The sequence below is a fragment of the Bemisia tabaci genome, chromosome 2, assembly GCF_918797505.1.
Source record: "Bemisia tabaci chromosome 2, PGI_BMITA_v3".
In the NCBI taxonomy this organism is placed as follows: domain Eukaryota; kingdom Metazoa; phylum Arthropoda; class Insecta; order Hemiptera; family Aleyrodidae; genus Bemisia; species Bemisia tabaci.
Window position 1 is genome coordinate 76,740,702 of NC_092794.1, and position 16,193 is coordinate 76,756,894.

A 16,193-nucleotide genomic window follows, 5' to 3' on the forward strand; every position below is an offset into this window, starting at 1 on the left:
TTTAACCGGCCGCCATTTTGAAACGATTTAAGGTATTGACTTCGGGTTTGCGCGAATTGTTTTCTCTTTCTGTGCATATTCGCACGAGGTAACCCAAAAGGGGTCTTCCCATTTGAAAATAAAAAGTTGGGGTCCGTTAACCCCCCCCCCTCCCCCAAGGGGGCCCCCTGAATATTTTAGGGGGTTTAAAAAGTAGCTCACTTTGCCCTAGGAACGTCCTCCAAGTTTTAAATCTCTACCTCAATTAGGTCAAATGTTACAAGGGGGGGGGGGGGACGGAACATTTTGAACACCATGCATGATGTCATTTGTAGGATCTAACTTCCATATGCTCTGTTATCTGTTCAAATTGATTGGTAATATCTCATTCAGGAGTTGGTTTTCGAACTTCCCGTTGTGAGAATAGTTTTCAACTTATAATTTTGAAGGGGAAACATGTGACGCTTTCTTCCAGTTCACACCTTCAAGCCACCCATTGTACTGAACAGAAACTATTCAAAAATGCCACTGCATTATTTTCGTTAATTTTGTAAGTAACTGGAAAAATGCAGCCTACCACAAAACTAAAAATACTTGGAAGTATTAATATTATATTGATACTATTGATTATAAATGACACATTACTCTAGAAAATCGAATATTATGGCAAAACTTCAGCTTCCCTTTTAATGAGGGAATGCATAAAAAAAAAAAAAGTATGAAACGAAAGAACAACAATTTAATAGATGAATCAACCTAATTACTACACAGGAAAAAACGGAGAACATTTCTTCATTCCACAAAGGTTACAGTATTGTATCTTGGCTCCATTCCGGGATACAGCTTTTACAAATCTGAAACATTTAAGAGAAAATTTTGTTACACATTTTTTTCGAGGTTACAATTGAATCGGCTCGTGCGAAAACCGCTAATGTCCATTTTTTTCAATTTTGAGATTTTTGGGTTAAAATACTCTCGGAGGTTAGACACACTCGTAATGTGGTGAAAATGTTTGTTCCTTAGGTTTGAACCTCTTTTCAGGGGGGGCCGTGGTCCGAATCATACGAAAACCGCTAATGTCCATCTTTCGTTATATGCCTCATTATACTGTACAACAAACCAAAATAAAAAAAATGTCTCGTGGACAAAATTAGGTGATCTTTATGCATTTTAAGGCGCTGAATCCAAATATGACCTCCGTTTTTTCCATCACCCTCCAATTTTCCGGAAAAGCCGATTTTACTCGGAAAAATGACCATTTTGGTGCATTTTCGGTGTTTTTCCGACTGCTATCCCCTGCATGATGTAGGTAAAATTTTTCGTAGCTACGAGATTCAATTATGCCGATGTCTTTTAACTGATGAGTCCGGAAATGACCTTAATTTTTCCCGTTCACCTCTCAGTTTTCCGGGAAAGCAACTTTATCCCGGCAAAATGAGCAAATCCGACGCATATTTGTCGTGCATGCAATGTATTTTTATAAATTTTCCTGGACCCGTGGTAGCATGTTACTCATGTATTTTGAGCTGCTAACTCTGAATATGACCTCGGAGTCTTTCTATCATGCTTCAGATTTCCGGTAAAGCCGAATTTTCCGAGCCTAAAATTGTGTATTGTAAAACCTTTGCCGGATCGAAGTGTATTCAAAATTTATTGTATGAATGTCTCCGACATATGATACATCGGTTCCTTTGTATTTTGATCTGTTGAATTCAAATATGATCTCAGATTTTTCCGATCACCCATCATTTGTCCGGAAAAGTCGCTTTTCCTAGGAAAACGCTCTTTTCAGATATTTTTGCAATGATTTTTCTGCTCTAGGGAGCTTCAGAAATTTTCCGAGATCCTCTTTAGGTCTCTCTTGCTGTATTAAGAGGCACTGAACTTGAATTTGACCTTCACTCATCTTTGACAACCCCCCGTCTTCTAGAAGGACCGATTTTTCCGGGCCTAAAGCTTTTCCGGACTGTTCCCACTTCTAGGGAAATTCAAAACATTTTCCGTATGTGTGATACATCGATTCTCATGTAATTTGGGCTGAAAACCCCGAATATGACCTTAGAAATTCGTTATAACCTACCGGAGAATTTCTGAAACTCCTACGAGCACAAAAATCATCGCAAAAATATCTGAAAAGAGCGTTTTCCTAGGAAAAGCGACTTTTCCGGACAAATGATGGGTGATCGGAAAAATCTGAGATCATATTTGAATTCAACAGATCAAAATACAAAGGAACCAATGTTTCACATATCGGAGACATTTATGCAATGAATTTTGAATATACTTTGATCCGGCAAAGGTTTTACAATACACAATTTTAGGCTCGGAAAACTCGGCTTTACCGGAAATCTGAAGCGTGATAGAAAGAAACCGAGGTCATATTCAGATTTAGCAGCTCAAAATACATGAGTAACATGCTACCACGGGTCCAGGAAAATTTATAAAAATACATTGCATGCACGACAAATATGCGTTGGATTTGCTCATTTTGCCGGGATAAAGTTGCTTTCCCGGAAAACTGAGAGGTGAACGGGAAAAATTAAGGTCATTTCCGGACTCATCAGTTAGAAAGACATCGGTACAACTGAATCTCGTAGCTACGAAAAATTTCACCTACATTATGCAGGGGATAGCAGTCGGAAAAACACTGAAAATGCCCTAAAATGGTCATTTTTCCTAGTAAAATCGGCTTTTCCGGAAAATTAGAGGATAATGGGGAAAAACGGAGGTCCTAATCGGATTCAGCGCATCAAAATACGGAAGGGTAACTTTCTTTACCCGAAAGGCATACTGAAAAATATGCGTTTTCGATGATTTAGAACCGACCATGCACGAATCATGCGAAAACCGCTAATGTCCAGTTTATTGCTGGTCGTTTCGTGATGAAACTTGCTTTAAGTGCCGCAATTGTCAAGAATTTTAGTTTTACAACTTTATTTGAATGATAATCTATCGTTTTAATATCTTTAAAATGAATTTTGAAAGTATCAAACGGTTCCTAAACTCGGAGATTTTCACGAATCATGCGAAAACCGCTAATGTCCAGAGTCTTTTCTTTTTAATAATTCCGTCCCAGACAGAAGAGGAGCTGGAAACTGTTAGGGATCCTTTTCTACAATCCTCTCCTGTAATAATTAACTTCCGAACATTTTTTAATTCCGCATTTTAAAGGCTCCTACAGTTTTTTGCAGTTCTCTCAAAATTAGAGAAAATGGACATTAGCGGTTTTCGCATGAGCCGATTCAATTGATATTTAAAGCATTTATTCATTGAATGCCTCCATGTAAAGGGTCACGCAGCCACAGCGAGAAATAAGAAGATGAAGGCTTTAGGTTTTACCTGCGAATTGTAGAACAATGGGTATGTTTCAAGCAAGAGAGAAAGCCGATTGCGAAGACTTACTGTGGGTGACGAATATCACGTAAAGCACATCAGAAACGTTAGGGAAAAAATGGGAATTTGCCGATAAAAGGTGTCAAAAAAGATGATGAGTAATTTGGTAAAAGAGTGAATCATTTGCCGCAGGGTGTCATACAGAACTACAAGAGTAGTAGAGAGGGCGATGTTGCGAGATTAAGCATAAAAATAAGAATTAAAATTAGTAAGCAACGGGCGAGCAGTGTTGTAAAATGAAAGAGAAAAAAAATCTGAATATTATGGAGTAAGAGGGGGCCATTGGGGTGGCCCTTCCGCAATGCTAGAATTCTTTTTCAGTCTCATCCATTGAAAATGCTCCATTTTATCAAAAATGCCCTCTTCCAAGTTTAAGAAAAGTCGATTTTTCCTAGAAGAAGTGTTCTTCAATGTAAAACTGCATGTTTCAACCCGCAGCAAGCATAGCTTCGCCCCAATTGAAAAATTGAACGAGTTTAAAAAGATTATCCACATTAGTACTTCAGTCATGTAGCAAAAAATTTCACTGCTTTTGTGGTATGTCACGAGGTTATGTTATCAATTCACTGACTTTGTCCTGTTCACTCATTTCAGCGCAACGTATAACCGCATTTGGACTCTGAATGACGATCATTTCAGGATTTGAAAGTAGCCAAACAATTCAAAAGCTTGGGAATGTAATATTTTGGACACCATTACACTCTGCTTTTGCATTAGAATTTACTTAGTTTTAATCATTCTTTCAAAATAAAACAATTTTTACTAACCTCTTGACTTCCTCAATTTAGTAATTTTCACATTAAGCCTCAAAATGTACTGAATTTATCTTGCTGGTCGAAAACAATGTATTGTCATACGTTTGTATATTTTATGTATGCATAATAACTGCTAATTTACTTTTCCAGTTTTTCAACTTTCTTTGACCGTTCTTAGAGAAGAGTTTTATTACGTTTTGTTGTTTACGCATGTGTATATGTATGAGTAAATTGCAAACTTGATGAGTGTACAAAAACGTTTTTTCTCGTTCGTTGATAAGTATACAAACCTAGTACACGATAAAACTGCTACATTTCTGTTTTTAATATCATCTCTGTTACGTCTCATTTCAACTTTGTTCCATTACGTCGAGTCGCAGTGCGGTGCCGAGCGATCACGTGTTTCTCACCCCCACGCGTCTTGCGCATAGACCCGCGCGCTCAAACTGGCACTAGTTCCTAATTTTTGCGGATGGGTCAGCACAAATTTTTTAGAAAATCTCAAGATCTCATCTATGACGTGTCCCAATTACACCAACTACCTGCAATGATCTTCAGGCCAACGATCTTTGCGGTTGAAAAGTGGATCTATTAGCCTCTTTGAAGCCTTCAGTTCTTACATAGAAGGGAGCCTTCCTTCTAGAGAGTTCAAATCCGCTAGAAGATTCACTTCGAAAAAAAGGGGAACTTGATCATCCAAAATACCGGATCTACGCCCACCTTTCTGGCACCTGGGGGAGGTAGCTCCATTGTTGACCTAACGATAACGTCAGGAAAGCTTTTGAGCTCTGTAAAGAGATAGGAAGTGGTTACTGATATGAACACTGCGAGCGACCACCAAGCGATCTTGTGCACACTGGGAGAAAATTCCAACCCGATTAAACCGTTCCAAACTAGGAAATAGAAAATTAGAGGAGAAGAGGATAAAAAGGCCCTCCAGGAGACTTTTAGGTTACAGAACACTTACGTCAGCAAAGAGAAAAGGACTACGGAGGAGGTGACACAGCTGATAACGAGAGAATGTAATAACATCCTGAGGAAGACGAAGATTACGCCGTCGGAAAAGAGAGAAGAATATTGATGGAATGCGGACATTGGAAAACTACACAGGAAATCAGTTATTTTAAGAAGAAAATGGACCAGGAAGATTGGCAAAGACGACCCAGATTTGGAAAAAACGAGAACGGAGTACGGACAAACAAACAAGGAACTTAAGGAAGCCATCTCCAAGACAAAAACGGAATCCTGGAACAAAATACTATATGAATTAGAAGAGAACCCTTGGGGAAAAGGATACAAAATCGTGAATAGCAGGATGGGACCAAGGAATCCAGCTGACGAATTAAGTACTGAAGAAAAACTTGAGGTAGTGAGAGAGCTCTTTTCGGAAAGACCATTGCCGTCCTTCGAAAAACCTCAAGTTGAGGATGAAATCCAACCCTTCACCAAAGGCGAGTTAGAAGAAGCACTGAGGACCACTAGAGACAAAAAAGCTCCAGGACCGGACGGACTCCCCCCCAGAGGCGGTCAAAGCGTTTCTTGGTACTAACGTGGAAACGGGACAAGGAGTTTTCAACGAAGCCCTTACTTCGGGTTTTTTCCCGAAAATATGGAAGAAGGGTAACTTAATTCTACTACCAAAAGGAGTTAAAGGAAATAAGAACACTTTCCGCCCAATCTGCTTAATAGATGTTATGGGAAAAATCCTGGAGAAACTAATTCTACACAGACTCATAGCCGAGATTTTAATTTCAGAAAACCAGTTTGGTTTTGTGAAGGGGAAATCGACGGTAATGGCGATCAAGAAAGTAGTGGATTTTGCAAACAGAGCATGGGAAAGGAGACGTCCATCTGGGATCGTGATGCTTGACGTGAAGAACGCATTTAACACCGCATCGTGGGAAGGAATAATTGAAGCACTTGGGAAAAAAGGCGTATCAACTTATTTGCTCAGAATCCTCCAAGATTATTTCACGGAGCGTAGCATCATGGTAGACGGAAAAGAAATCCAAACCTCGTGTGGAGTGCCCCAGGGTAGCTGTTTGTCGCCGTTCTTGTTGCTGGTCTACTTTGACTTTGTGGTGGGGGGGGCGCCCTCCCGCAAAATAGTTTGTTGACCGCGTTTGGAGATGATGTCGCGGTCAGCGCCTCGGAAAGAACGATGTATGGACTTATTTGGAAATTACAGAGAGCAATGGCTTACACCTTAGGAAGGATCTGGGAGCTCAGGCTGGAAACGGCGATAGAAAAACGGAACTCTTAATTCTTAAGGCAAAGAAGGCAGACCGCGATGTAAAGATAAAAGTGGACCAACTGGAAATCCAAGCTAAGGAACATGGCAAATACCTCGGTGTATGGCTGTCGGCGGGCTTGCATTTCAGAGAACATCTCAAAAGAACATGCGAAAAAGTGAAAAGGGCTGCTGGAAACCTAACTAGGATCATGCCAAATAAGGGAGGGCCGTCTGCAAGGAAAAGGAAGATTATCGCTTCAGTGGCCATTTCCACACTCTCGTATGCAGCTCCAGTTTGGGCAGACATTGTCAGGACGAAAACTTATGCTGACAATGTTAGGAAAACTTTCAGACCCATCAAGATTAAAGTGACAAGGGCCTACAGAACTGTGTCAGATGAAGCGCTAGACGTGCTAGCGAAAATCCCTCTCCTGGATTTACTTCTACTCGAACATAAGACCAGATTTGACACGCAAGATCCGAAGATGGCTGAAGAAATGATGTATGACGCCTGGAAAGATAGATGATACTCCAACACGGGGAAAGCTGAATGGACTCGAAAACTGATCCCGGATCTTGATTTGTGGATGAGGAGTGAGTTTGCAGAAGTAAACTTCGCGACAACTCAGTTGCTGACTGGCCATGGCTCTTTTGCGGCTTATCTACATCGCTTTAAGATCAAAGATTCTGATCAATGCACTCAATGCAGCCAACGTGATTCGGCGGAACACGCGATGTACAACTGTGGCAGATGGGCTGCGGAAAGGCGGGAACTTGAGGGGGTCATTGGTCCCATCCCGCCTCCAGAAGAGCTAATGGGTGTGCTACTGGAGAAGGGAAATTGGCTAGCGTTTGAGCGGTTCGCGGCGCGTTACGTCAAGCAAACGCAAAGATGGATAATGAGTAGCCTAGCGGACAACATTCAATGTGCAACCACATGCAGAACTGACCACCGAGAGTGAAGACAACCTTGATGTTAACGGATGCCTCTTGTGGCCAGAAACCCGGGGGTTTCTGGCCATGTTTACCGCAGGCTATCCAATTGGGGATATCGGGTTCGACGCACCCGCGGAGCTGAGTCATGTGTAGGCTGCCCCCTTCATAAGATCAGGTGCCTCGAGGGCTGAGCGAGACGTAGCTGGTCTGCCCTCCCTGCCCTCCAGTCCTCGGCTCCAGAGCCCTGCCGTGGGGTTGTCGCAGGGTTTGGCGCAAGCTGGGCCTAGGCTCTCCTCTTACGCCCTTGACTCCGGGTACAATGATGGCTTCGGTAGATCGGTCCCGGGGGACGGGGGGACCCTCCCCCAAGTGGAGGGCTTGAGGGGCGCCGGCTGCACCGGGGCCGGAGTCAGGGACTGCCGTTCGAAGAGTGCCATAGGGACGTCCGACGGGAGGATAGAGCGTCCGATGAGCCACACTTGCACGGGGTGTGGCCTGGAGGGGTCGTTTAGTGGGTACGGAACACAGCGGCGTGCTCTACCCCTACATGACCGGGTTTTCCCATCTCACAGCGGTCGGGTCGGTTAAGGGTCGCTTCGGCGGCTCTTCACCAGCTGATGGCCGTTGCCGTCCCGGTATTCAGTGGGCCCCTTTCATGGGGGGCGTTTTGGTGACCCTCATGATGGGGGCACTGTAGGGAATTTTTCTCCTCATCACAAAAAAAAGGGGGGGGGGGAGGGAAGGTGCCCTTTTTCAATTTGCAAAGGAGGAGTTGCGTTTTGGGCCTTTTCCGGCCCCACCTGGATTTTGCTAAATGTTTCATATTTTCAAAGTACTAGTCTTAGGTAGACTCTGTGCCAAATATTAGACCGATCGGAGCCCATGCAAGGGCGCAGCAGCGCCTCAAACCCAAAATCCTGGAATCGAAAAACAATTATTTTCGTCGACTTTTTCGACTGTTATCACTCTTCCAGCACATGATTCTAATGTATTTTTTTGCGTACTTTTCGTTTCTGGCCTTTTTAAAGGCCTCCGATAAATTTTAGGGGGCCTTATGGCCCATTGTTGCCATTTTTGGCCCATTTTTAGGGGTTTTTTCCATTTAACACATTCAAAACTCAATTTAATCCAAAAACTGTGTACATTTTTGAAAAGTACGTAAAGAAATGAATAAAAAAGGCTCAGTAAAATTTTTTCCTATGTTGCCAAATTTCCGAGAAAATTGGCCCCAAAGTGTCAAAATCGGCAAAAAATCGATAAATCGCCGCGTCTAAGGTTCAAGAAAGTGGAGTACATTTTTCATACTGTACCAGATAACAGCTCTTATCCATCCATACAACATACTAAAATATCATAGTTGTACCTGGATTCCCACGATGTGAAAATTGACCGAGATGTCGATTTTAGCGGCCTTTTTATACTTGAAGGCAGCTCTTTTGAATGTTTTTCGACCTTAGTCACCCTCTATGGGTGTGTACTATATGTATTTTTCTACGTACTTTTCATATCTGGCCATAAAAATGGCTTCCTGTGAATTTTAAAAGGCCTAACGGTCCATTGTTGCCAATTTTCACCAATTTTGAGGGGTTTTTTCAAGTTTACGTGTGTGAAACTTAATTTAATCTAGAAACCGTGTATAATTTCGGAAAGAACGTAAAAAAATACATAGGAATGTGATTTGTACCTTTTCCCTACGTTGCCAAATTTTCGAGAAAAATCGTCCTGAAGCGTCAAAAATGCCAAAAATTGGATTAATCATCACGTCGGAGGTTCCAGGAAGTGAATTTCAAGTTTTTTTTCACTACAAATAACGTATCGAAAATGGAAAATTGCAATGCATCTCAAGGAACATGTAATGGCGTAGATGAACCTGACAAAACGGGCCCTCAAGGTGCTTTTACTTTATCCTTCACTCCAGTTCACCTCTTTATTCCTGTAACCTCGAGATAATCCTTGGTTCTCAAGATGCTTGCTACAGGCCAAATATACCGAAGAACAGAAAATGCGTGGAGAAAGTGTCCCACGATCCACATGAATGTCATAATTCACTTCCTGGAACCTCCGACGTGATGATTAATCCAATTTTTGGCATTTTTGACGCTTCAGGACGATTTTTCTCGAAAATTTGGCAACGTAGGGAAAAGGTACAAATCACATTCCTATGTATTTTTTTACGTTCTTTCCGAAATTATACACGGTTTCTAGATTAAATTAAGTTTCACACACGTAAACTTGAAAAAACCCATCAAAATTGGTGAAAATTGGCAACAATGGACCGTTAGGCCTTTTAAAATTCACAGGAAGCCATTTTTATGGCCAGATATGAAAAGTACGTAGAAAAATACATATAGTACACACCCATAGAGGGTGACTAAGGTCGAAAAACATTCAAAAGAGCTGCCTTCAAGTATAAAAAGGCCGCTAAAATCGACATCTCGGTCAATTTTCACATCGTGGGAATCCAGGTACAACTATGATATTTTAGTATGTTGTATGGATGGATAAGAGCTGTTATCTGGTACAGTATGAAAAATGTACTCCACTTTCTTGAACCTTAGACGCGGCGATTTATCGATTTTTTGCCGATTTTGACACTTTGGGGCCAATTTTCTCGGAAATTTGGCAACATAGGAAAAAATTTTACTGAGCCTTTTTTATTCATTTCTTTACGTACTTTTCAAAAATGTACACAGTTTTTGGATTAAATTGAGTTTTGAATGTGTTAAATGGAAAAAACCCCTAAAAATGGGCCAAAAATGGCAACAATGGGCCATAAGGCCCCTTAAAATTTATCGGAGGCCTTTAAAAAGGCCAGAAACGAAAAGTACGCAAAAAAATACATTAGAATCATGTGCTGGAAGAGTGATAACAGTCGAAAAAGTCGACGAAAATAATTGTTTTTCGATTCCAGGATTTTGGGTTTGAGGCGCTGCTGCGCCCTTGCATGGGCTCCGATCGGTCTAATATTTGGCACAGAGTCTACCTAAGACTAGTACTTTGAAAATATGAAACATTTAGCAAAATCCAGGTGGGGCCGGAAAAGGCCCAAAACGCAACTCCTCCTTTATCTGAAATAGCAGAGGGCCATTTCAGATTCTTTTCAGAGTTGTCGAGCAGAGTGTCTACAGAAACTGACTGATAAAAAATTAGAGCTTTTACAGTGCCATTTTAGTACTCACACAAAAAATTCAACACAGACTCAGCCAAAAAATTCACTACTTTTCCAGTACCTTTGGATGACAAAAAGAAAAAATGTCGGAAAATTGAATTCACGCGCGAGTCGCTGCTAAGAGATTGCATACTCTTCAAGCTCTCTTAAACAACGCGTATGGCTTGAAATGGAAAATTCCAGACCTTCTTGCAAAATTTCCATGCTTTTTCAGTGCTCCCAGACAGCAATCCAAAAAGAGTACAATATCCGGATTTATGGAGCAATAGACACTCTGATCAAGTCAGATCTCATCTGTATTGAATTACATCTTTGCTTCAGTATACTTTTTGAAGCGGGAGGCTTAAAAATAGACAAATTTCTTACACAGATTGTGAAGTTAAGAATGCATCAGTGACTTTCTTGATGCGCTCTATGAGCCGTTTTTCATGCAAAATAACTTCTCTTGTTGCTCTAACTAAAGTTTATGACAGACCCATTGAACAGATATGATCAACAGGTGAGAGTTAGTCTTTGCAGGTCATAACCGCGACTTTCCAGCCTGAGAATTTCAAAATCAAAAAATAAAATTCCTTGAATATCCACCAAAATACCAACAATTAATTTCAATAAAAATCATTGTTACAAAAGAGGCAGAAAAAGACTATTCTTCGCCAATTGGACAGTTTCTAAAAAGTTTACCTTCGATCAACCCTTTGGTGCTTCAGAAAGCACTTGTGGAATATTGGAGTCTGGAAGACTGAACCCAATGAACCTATTTGGAGACTTTGTGAGGCTGAGGAAGAAACAGCAACTCACTTAATTTTGGAACTTGAGGCGCTGTATTAGAGAAGACATGAAATACTGGAAACAACTAACAGGTATGATTCCTTTACATTAGAACCTGCTAGAGCCGTGTCGCACCGCCTTAGGAGGAATTAGTTTCCACTGCTGTAATCCAAGTACATAACTGGTCACAATAAACTCCTTAAAGTTTCCGTGTTTTCGGCTTAGCCCTCCAGATTATGAATCTTATGTATTCTAATCAAACCATGCGGTACATCTGACAATCAAGAAATATCACCGATTAATAGATAGTACAGTTAATTAATTAATAGTGCAACAAAATAAATACTTACGTTCAAGGGCCTATACGAGGGTTAGGTCCCTTGAAATTTATCGCATTCTCTTCAATTTCGGAGTTTTGCACATGTACAATTGCCGCGACTGCTGCCGTCATTAGGATGAAACCGAAGTACAGCATATGATGTTGAGTTTTAATGTAAGTTACGGCGCTGTAATGGCCGTCTTTCTCTTTCAAGTTGACTTTCGCTGCCTTAAATGAGCTAGTGTAATGAGCTCTTGTCCATTCATCAAAATTGTAAACCTGGCCAGCGAAGGTGGCTGAAGGTGCCTGACGTGCCCGGCTATACTTTGCATATGCTGAATAAAATCTGGAAGCATAAATTGTTCAATAAGTGAGTATTCACTACAACTTGGCAAATGATTTCAGGTAAAATTCATCCACTGTAAATTGCTACGTCAATTAAAGTGATTCTATGTGATCTACAAACAAGATCCGCCACCACGCTGCACTGCCTCACAGTTTATGTCTTTGAGAAGAAATAATTATCGAAATGTACAAGATATTGCAAGAAACTTATCCATGACGCGTAGCAACATTACTACTAAGTAGAATGACATCAAATTTGTGTAGATTCATTGTAAATGTATACCTGAAACTACATGTCCGTTATCGTTCTTTCAGGTGTAAATGATCAATGAATCTTCACAAATTTGATGCCATTCTACTCTGTATTGATGCAACTACACGTTATGGATCAGTTCCTTGCATTATTTTATGTAGAATAATTCTAGCTTCTCTAAGACACAAACCGCATAGCACCACAACGTAGTGGCGAATCTCGTCCCAGTGTCACATAGAACACCCAGATAACCCAGATAACACCGCTCAACATGGGTTCTGTCCTTCCCACCAAACCAATTTTTTTCGATTCCTAGTTGCTGAAGAAGTCCGAAAATACCCATATTAACTTCAGAAAAATTGTCTGGTGCTCAGGACGCCGCCATTTTGAATTTTCAAAATTGAGAAAACCCACGATTAGATTTTAGCAAATATCTCCTCAACGGTTCATCCCACGAAAAAAACAGCAGAAAGAGCACAGAATTTTCTACCGAAATCACCTCCCTCAGTTTTTCCTAGCTTAATTTTTTGGGCGTAAAATTAGTTTTCTTCAAAAATTAGCTAAAAAAAGCACATTTTTGGTGATTCTAGGAGAAACTTAGCTTCATATCATCAGCCAAGAATATCTGAGAAAAAAACTGTTATGCTCATTGAAAAGAGCGTAACATTTGCTTCTAAGACACATATTATGTCAAGTGTTCCTAAACTTGATTTAGTCCTGTGAAACAGCAGTTTGTTAGCTCCACCCTTGAATTTTGATTTTGTCGACCTTTAATATCAAGAAAAAAAGAAGAAAAAACCCTAAAAACGTGGCCCAAACTGTGTAACGAGGTAAAATAGTGCTATGCCCACATTAATGGGGGGGGAGGGGGGCAGAGCCAAAAATTTCAGACATTTTCAGTCAGAGTCACAAATGTTGAGTTCTAATGAGGATCAGTACAAAACTGATAAAAGTTTTGTACTGCAGGACGGTAAGTTTCGTATTTACTGGTACTCATTAGAGTTCAGCATTTGTGACTCTGATTGAAAATTTTTGAACTTCTTGGCTTTCGATCTCTCTGTCGAGTGTGATCTACTGATGAGGTATAAAAAGACCCAAAATTATGGATCTCTCGACAAAGACCTCAACTTAATATTCCAATGCAAACAGCCTGAGCTGAACGCTCTCCCTCATCAGTTTTGTACTGATCCTCATTAGAGCTCAACATTTGTGACTCTGATTGATAATGTTTGAACTTTTTGGCTTTGCCCCCCCCCCCCCCCCCCCATTAAGCAATTACATTGAGCAAAAGATAGCCCTTGTTTTTCTCTTTAAAATGAGCTAAAGTACATGTTGGGGAAATGATTAGTTTTGCTGTTTCAATGTTGACGCGACAGGATCTTGGGGGGGGGGGGGAAGCTTTCAGCTCAGCGGGGCGATTATTGAAATGATATCGACTCCATGTTACCGCTTTGTCGTGTCGCGCAATCAACTAAGGCAGCTTAAGCACCCAATTTCTCCATCTTGTTAAGGATTAAAAGTTATAAGACCTGAAAGCGTGCAGCCCACTTTCTAACTGGGTCTCTCAAACTGGCACCAATTCTTCTATTTCTCAACCATTTCTGCACGGAATTCCTTAAAAATTTCAAGATCTGATCAGTGATGTATCCTGAACACAACTGTTACCTTCAAAGATCGTCAGCCTGACGATCCTTGAAAGGCAACAGTCAACAGTTCCATCGATGAGCCTCTTTGAAGCCCCTAGTTTGCAGGTGGGCTAGACGCTTAAAAGATTGTCAGAGGCAACAGTCAACGATTCCACCAATGAACCTTTCAGTGGCCTCCAGTTAGAGCATGGAGATGAGCTGTTGCTTCTGCCCTCCAGCCAAAAGGAGCTGTTGCTTCTGCCCTCCAGCCAAAAGGAGCTGTTGCTTCTGCCCTCCAGCCAAAAGGAGCTGCTGAGTTTTCTGTGGAATGTGTGATAAGTTTATTTACCAAGTGCCAACAGCTCTTTGGTCACAGTATAATACATTTATTTAGGAATGATAAAAGCTCTTAATCAATGTGCAAGTCTCGAATTTGATCCCTCCACTAAATGAGATTTGCTTCGTTTCCAACCTGCACTTAGTTGATAGTACAAAAAAATCCAGCATTTTTTAATGTTAAATTTCCTTTTAACCTTCTCGCTGAATGGAATGTTAAGATGGAATTGAATAAGATTGATTACATTAAAATAATCTAACGCTGTTGTACATTGTATTTAGGTGACTCTATGTGATCTAGGGACAAGATCCGCCACTTGTTGCGCTACGTCACGGTTAACATCTATGAGAAGCAATAATTATCGTAATGTACAGGATAATGCAAGAAACTAATCCATAATGTGTAGCAGCACTAATACTGAGTAGAATGACGTCAAATTTGTGTAGGTTTATTGTAAATTTAAACCTGAAACTTTGGTGACGGACGTTGCCTATCACTCAATGCGTGAGAGGGAGTCATTACTTACACCGCTCTCTCTCTCTCTTACACATTGAGTCAATAGGCGACGTTCCTTATCGTATTTTCAGGTATAAATTTACAATGAATCAACCCAAATTTGGTGTCATTCTACTCTTATTAATGCTGCTACAAGTTGTGGATCAGTTTCTTACATTAACTTGTGCGTAACTACACTTATTGCTCCTCAAAGACACAAACCGCATAGCACACAACATAGTGGCGAATCTCGTCCCTAGATCACATAGAATCACCTAAAAGCAGTCTAGTGTGCAGGATTTTTTCCTTCCCAAAGTAAGACTGGGCAGAGAAATTTTGAGACTCTCAATGAGCATACTTAGATGGCTCCCTGGTTCAGGTGTTCAGGTGAACGAATTGTTAAAAAAGGAGTAATGAACTGGTGAACCTTTGTTTCGTGTCTTTGTCGAGCGGTTCTTCTGGCTCTGGAGGCTGTGGAGGTGGCGCAGAGGCTCCAGATGGCTGTTTATGGAGAGCCCCTCGATCGTACAACTTCCGCAGTTTGATGTTGCCAAGAACTTCATAGGCATCAGTCACTAAACGAAACTGCTCTGCGGCATCGTCACTGCCCTTGTTTCTATCTGGATGCAATTTCAGGGAAAGGTTGTAATAAGCTCCTTTGATTTCAGCCTGGGTCGCAGACTGCTTCACGCCTAGGACACTGTACAAGTCTCGATTGAGTTGGACACTGCTCAGGAAAATGCTCCTGACACATGGAGAGTAAAATTTGGATACAGTTTTTGAGAGATTGAACATTTTATAATATACTTCTACACTGAAATCACGAAATTACTGCTGCTGGCGTAGATAACAGGAGAGATGGTTGGCTGCATTAGTTGTTTGGACTCATACCCTAGGGTTTAGAGGCGTGAGAGTTATTCCGATGAAACTCAACGTCATCGCAATGTCAGACAAAAGAGAATGCTTGAAATGACAACTTGAAGCCGTGAATATAAACTGTAAAATAACTAACCTACTAACTTTAGAATAGGAATGACCAAGGACCAACTAGGTCATTGTTGGAAAATACGAAAATAATAAGAGTACATAATCATCATCATTAGGCGAAAGGCATAGAATAAATAGACCGTATTCGATAACGGTTCGATGTATCGTTTGGTCCAAAACAATAGAACATAACCTCAAACCAAACTGTAAGGATTTTAATTGGAAAAGCTGAAAATGCGAAATTTCCTGACAATTTCACTTTGCTTTGACATTTGGTACTCAAGAGAATAAAAAATCTGTTTCAAAAGATCCGTTCTCTCAGATTTCTGAATTTACTTTTGAGGCTATGTTTATGTTTTGAACCAATCGATATCGATACAATCTCACCCGTTTGATGTATCGAATACGATCTATAGTCTCTTTATAGACGCTATTAGTGGCGACGTCATCATAGGGATTCTCCATTATATCGAATTGGATCCAAACAATAACATTGGCATAACCTCTTTCAATGCTACCAGTGCGAAAAAATCGATATATATCGCTTTTCTGTGACGTTGCACTAATAGCGTCTATTCTATGCATAAGGCCTGAATTAT

General features: G+C 40.8%; 1 protein-coding gene across 1 annotated transcript; it reads right to left on the reverse strand.

Moving 5' to 3' along the window:
• Window positions 1-698: 698 nt before the first annotated feature.
• On the reverse strand, window positions 699-15,709 carry LOC109040201 (dnaJ homolog subfamily C member 30, mitochondrial). Its single transcript, XM_072296314.1, has 3 exons — window positions 15,035-15,709; window positions 11,584-11,898; window positions 699-833 (listed from the first exon to the last, which is right to left on the reverse strand). Exons 1-2 carry the CDS (start codon window positions 15,400-15,402, stop codon window positions 11,586-11,588), a joined length of 681 nt encoding a protein of 226 aa, XP_072152415.1. The 5' UTR covers window positions 15,403-15,709; the 3' UTR covers window positions 699-833; window positions 11,584-11,585.
• Window positions 15,710-16,193: the final 484 nt, after the last annotated feature.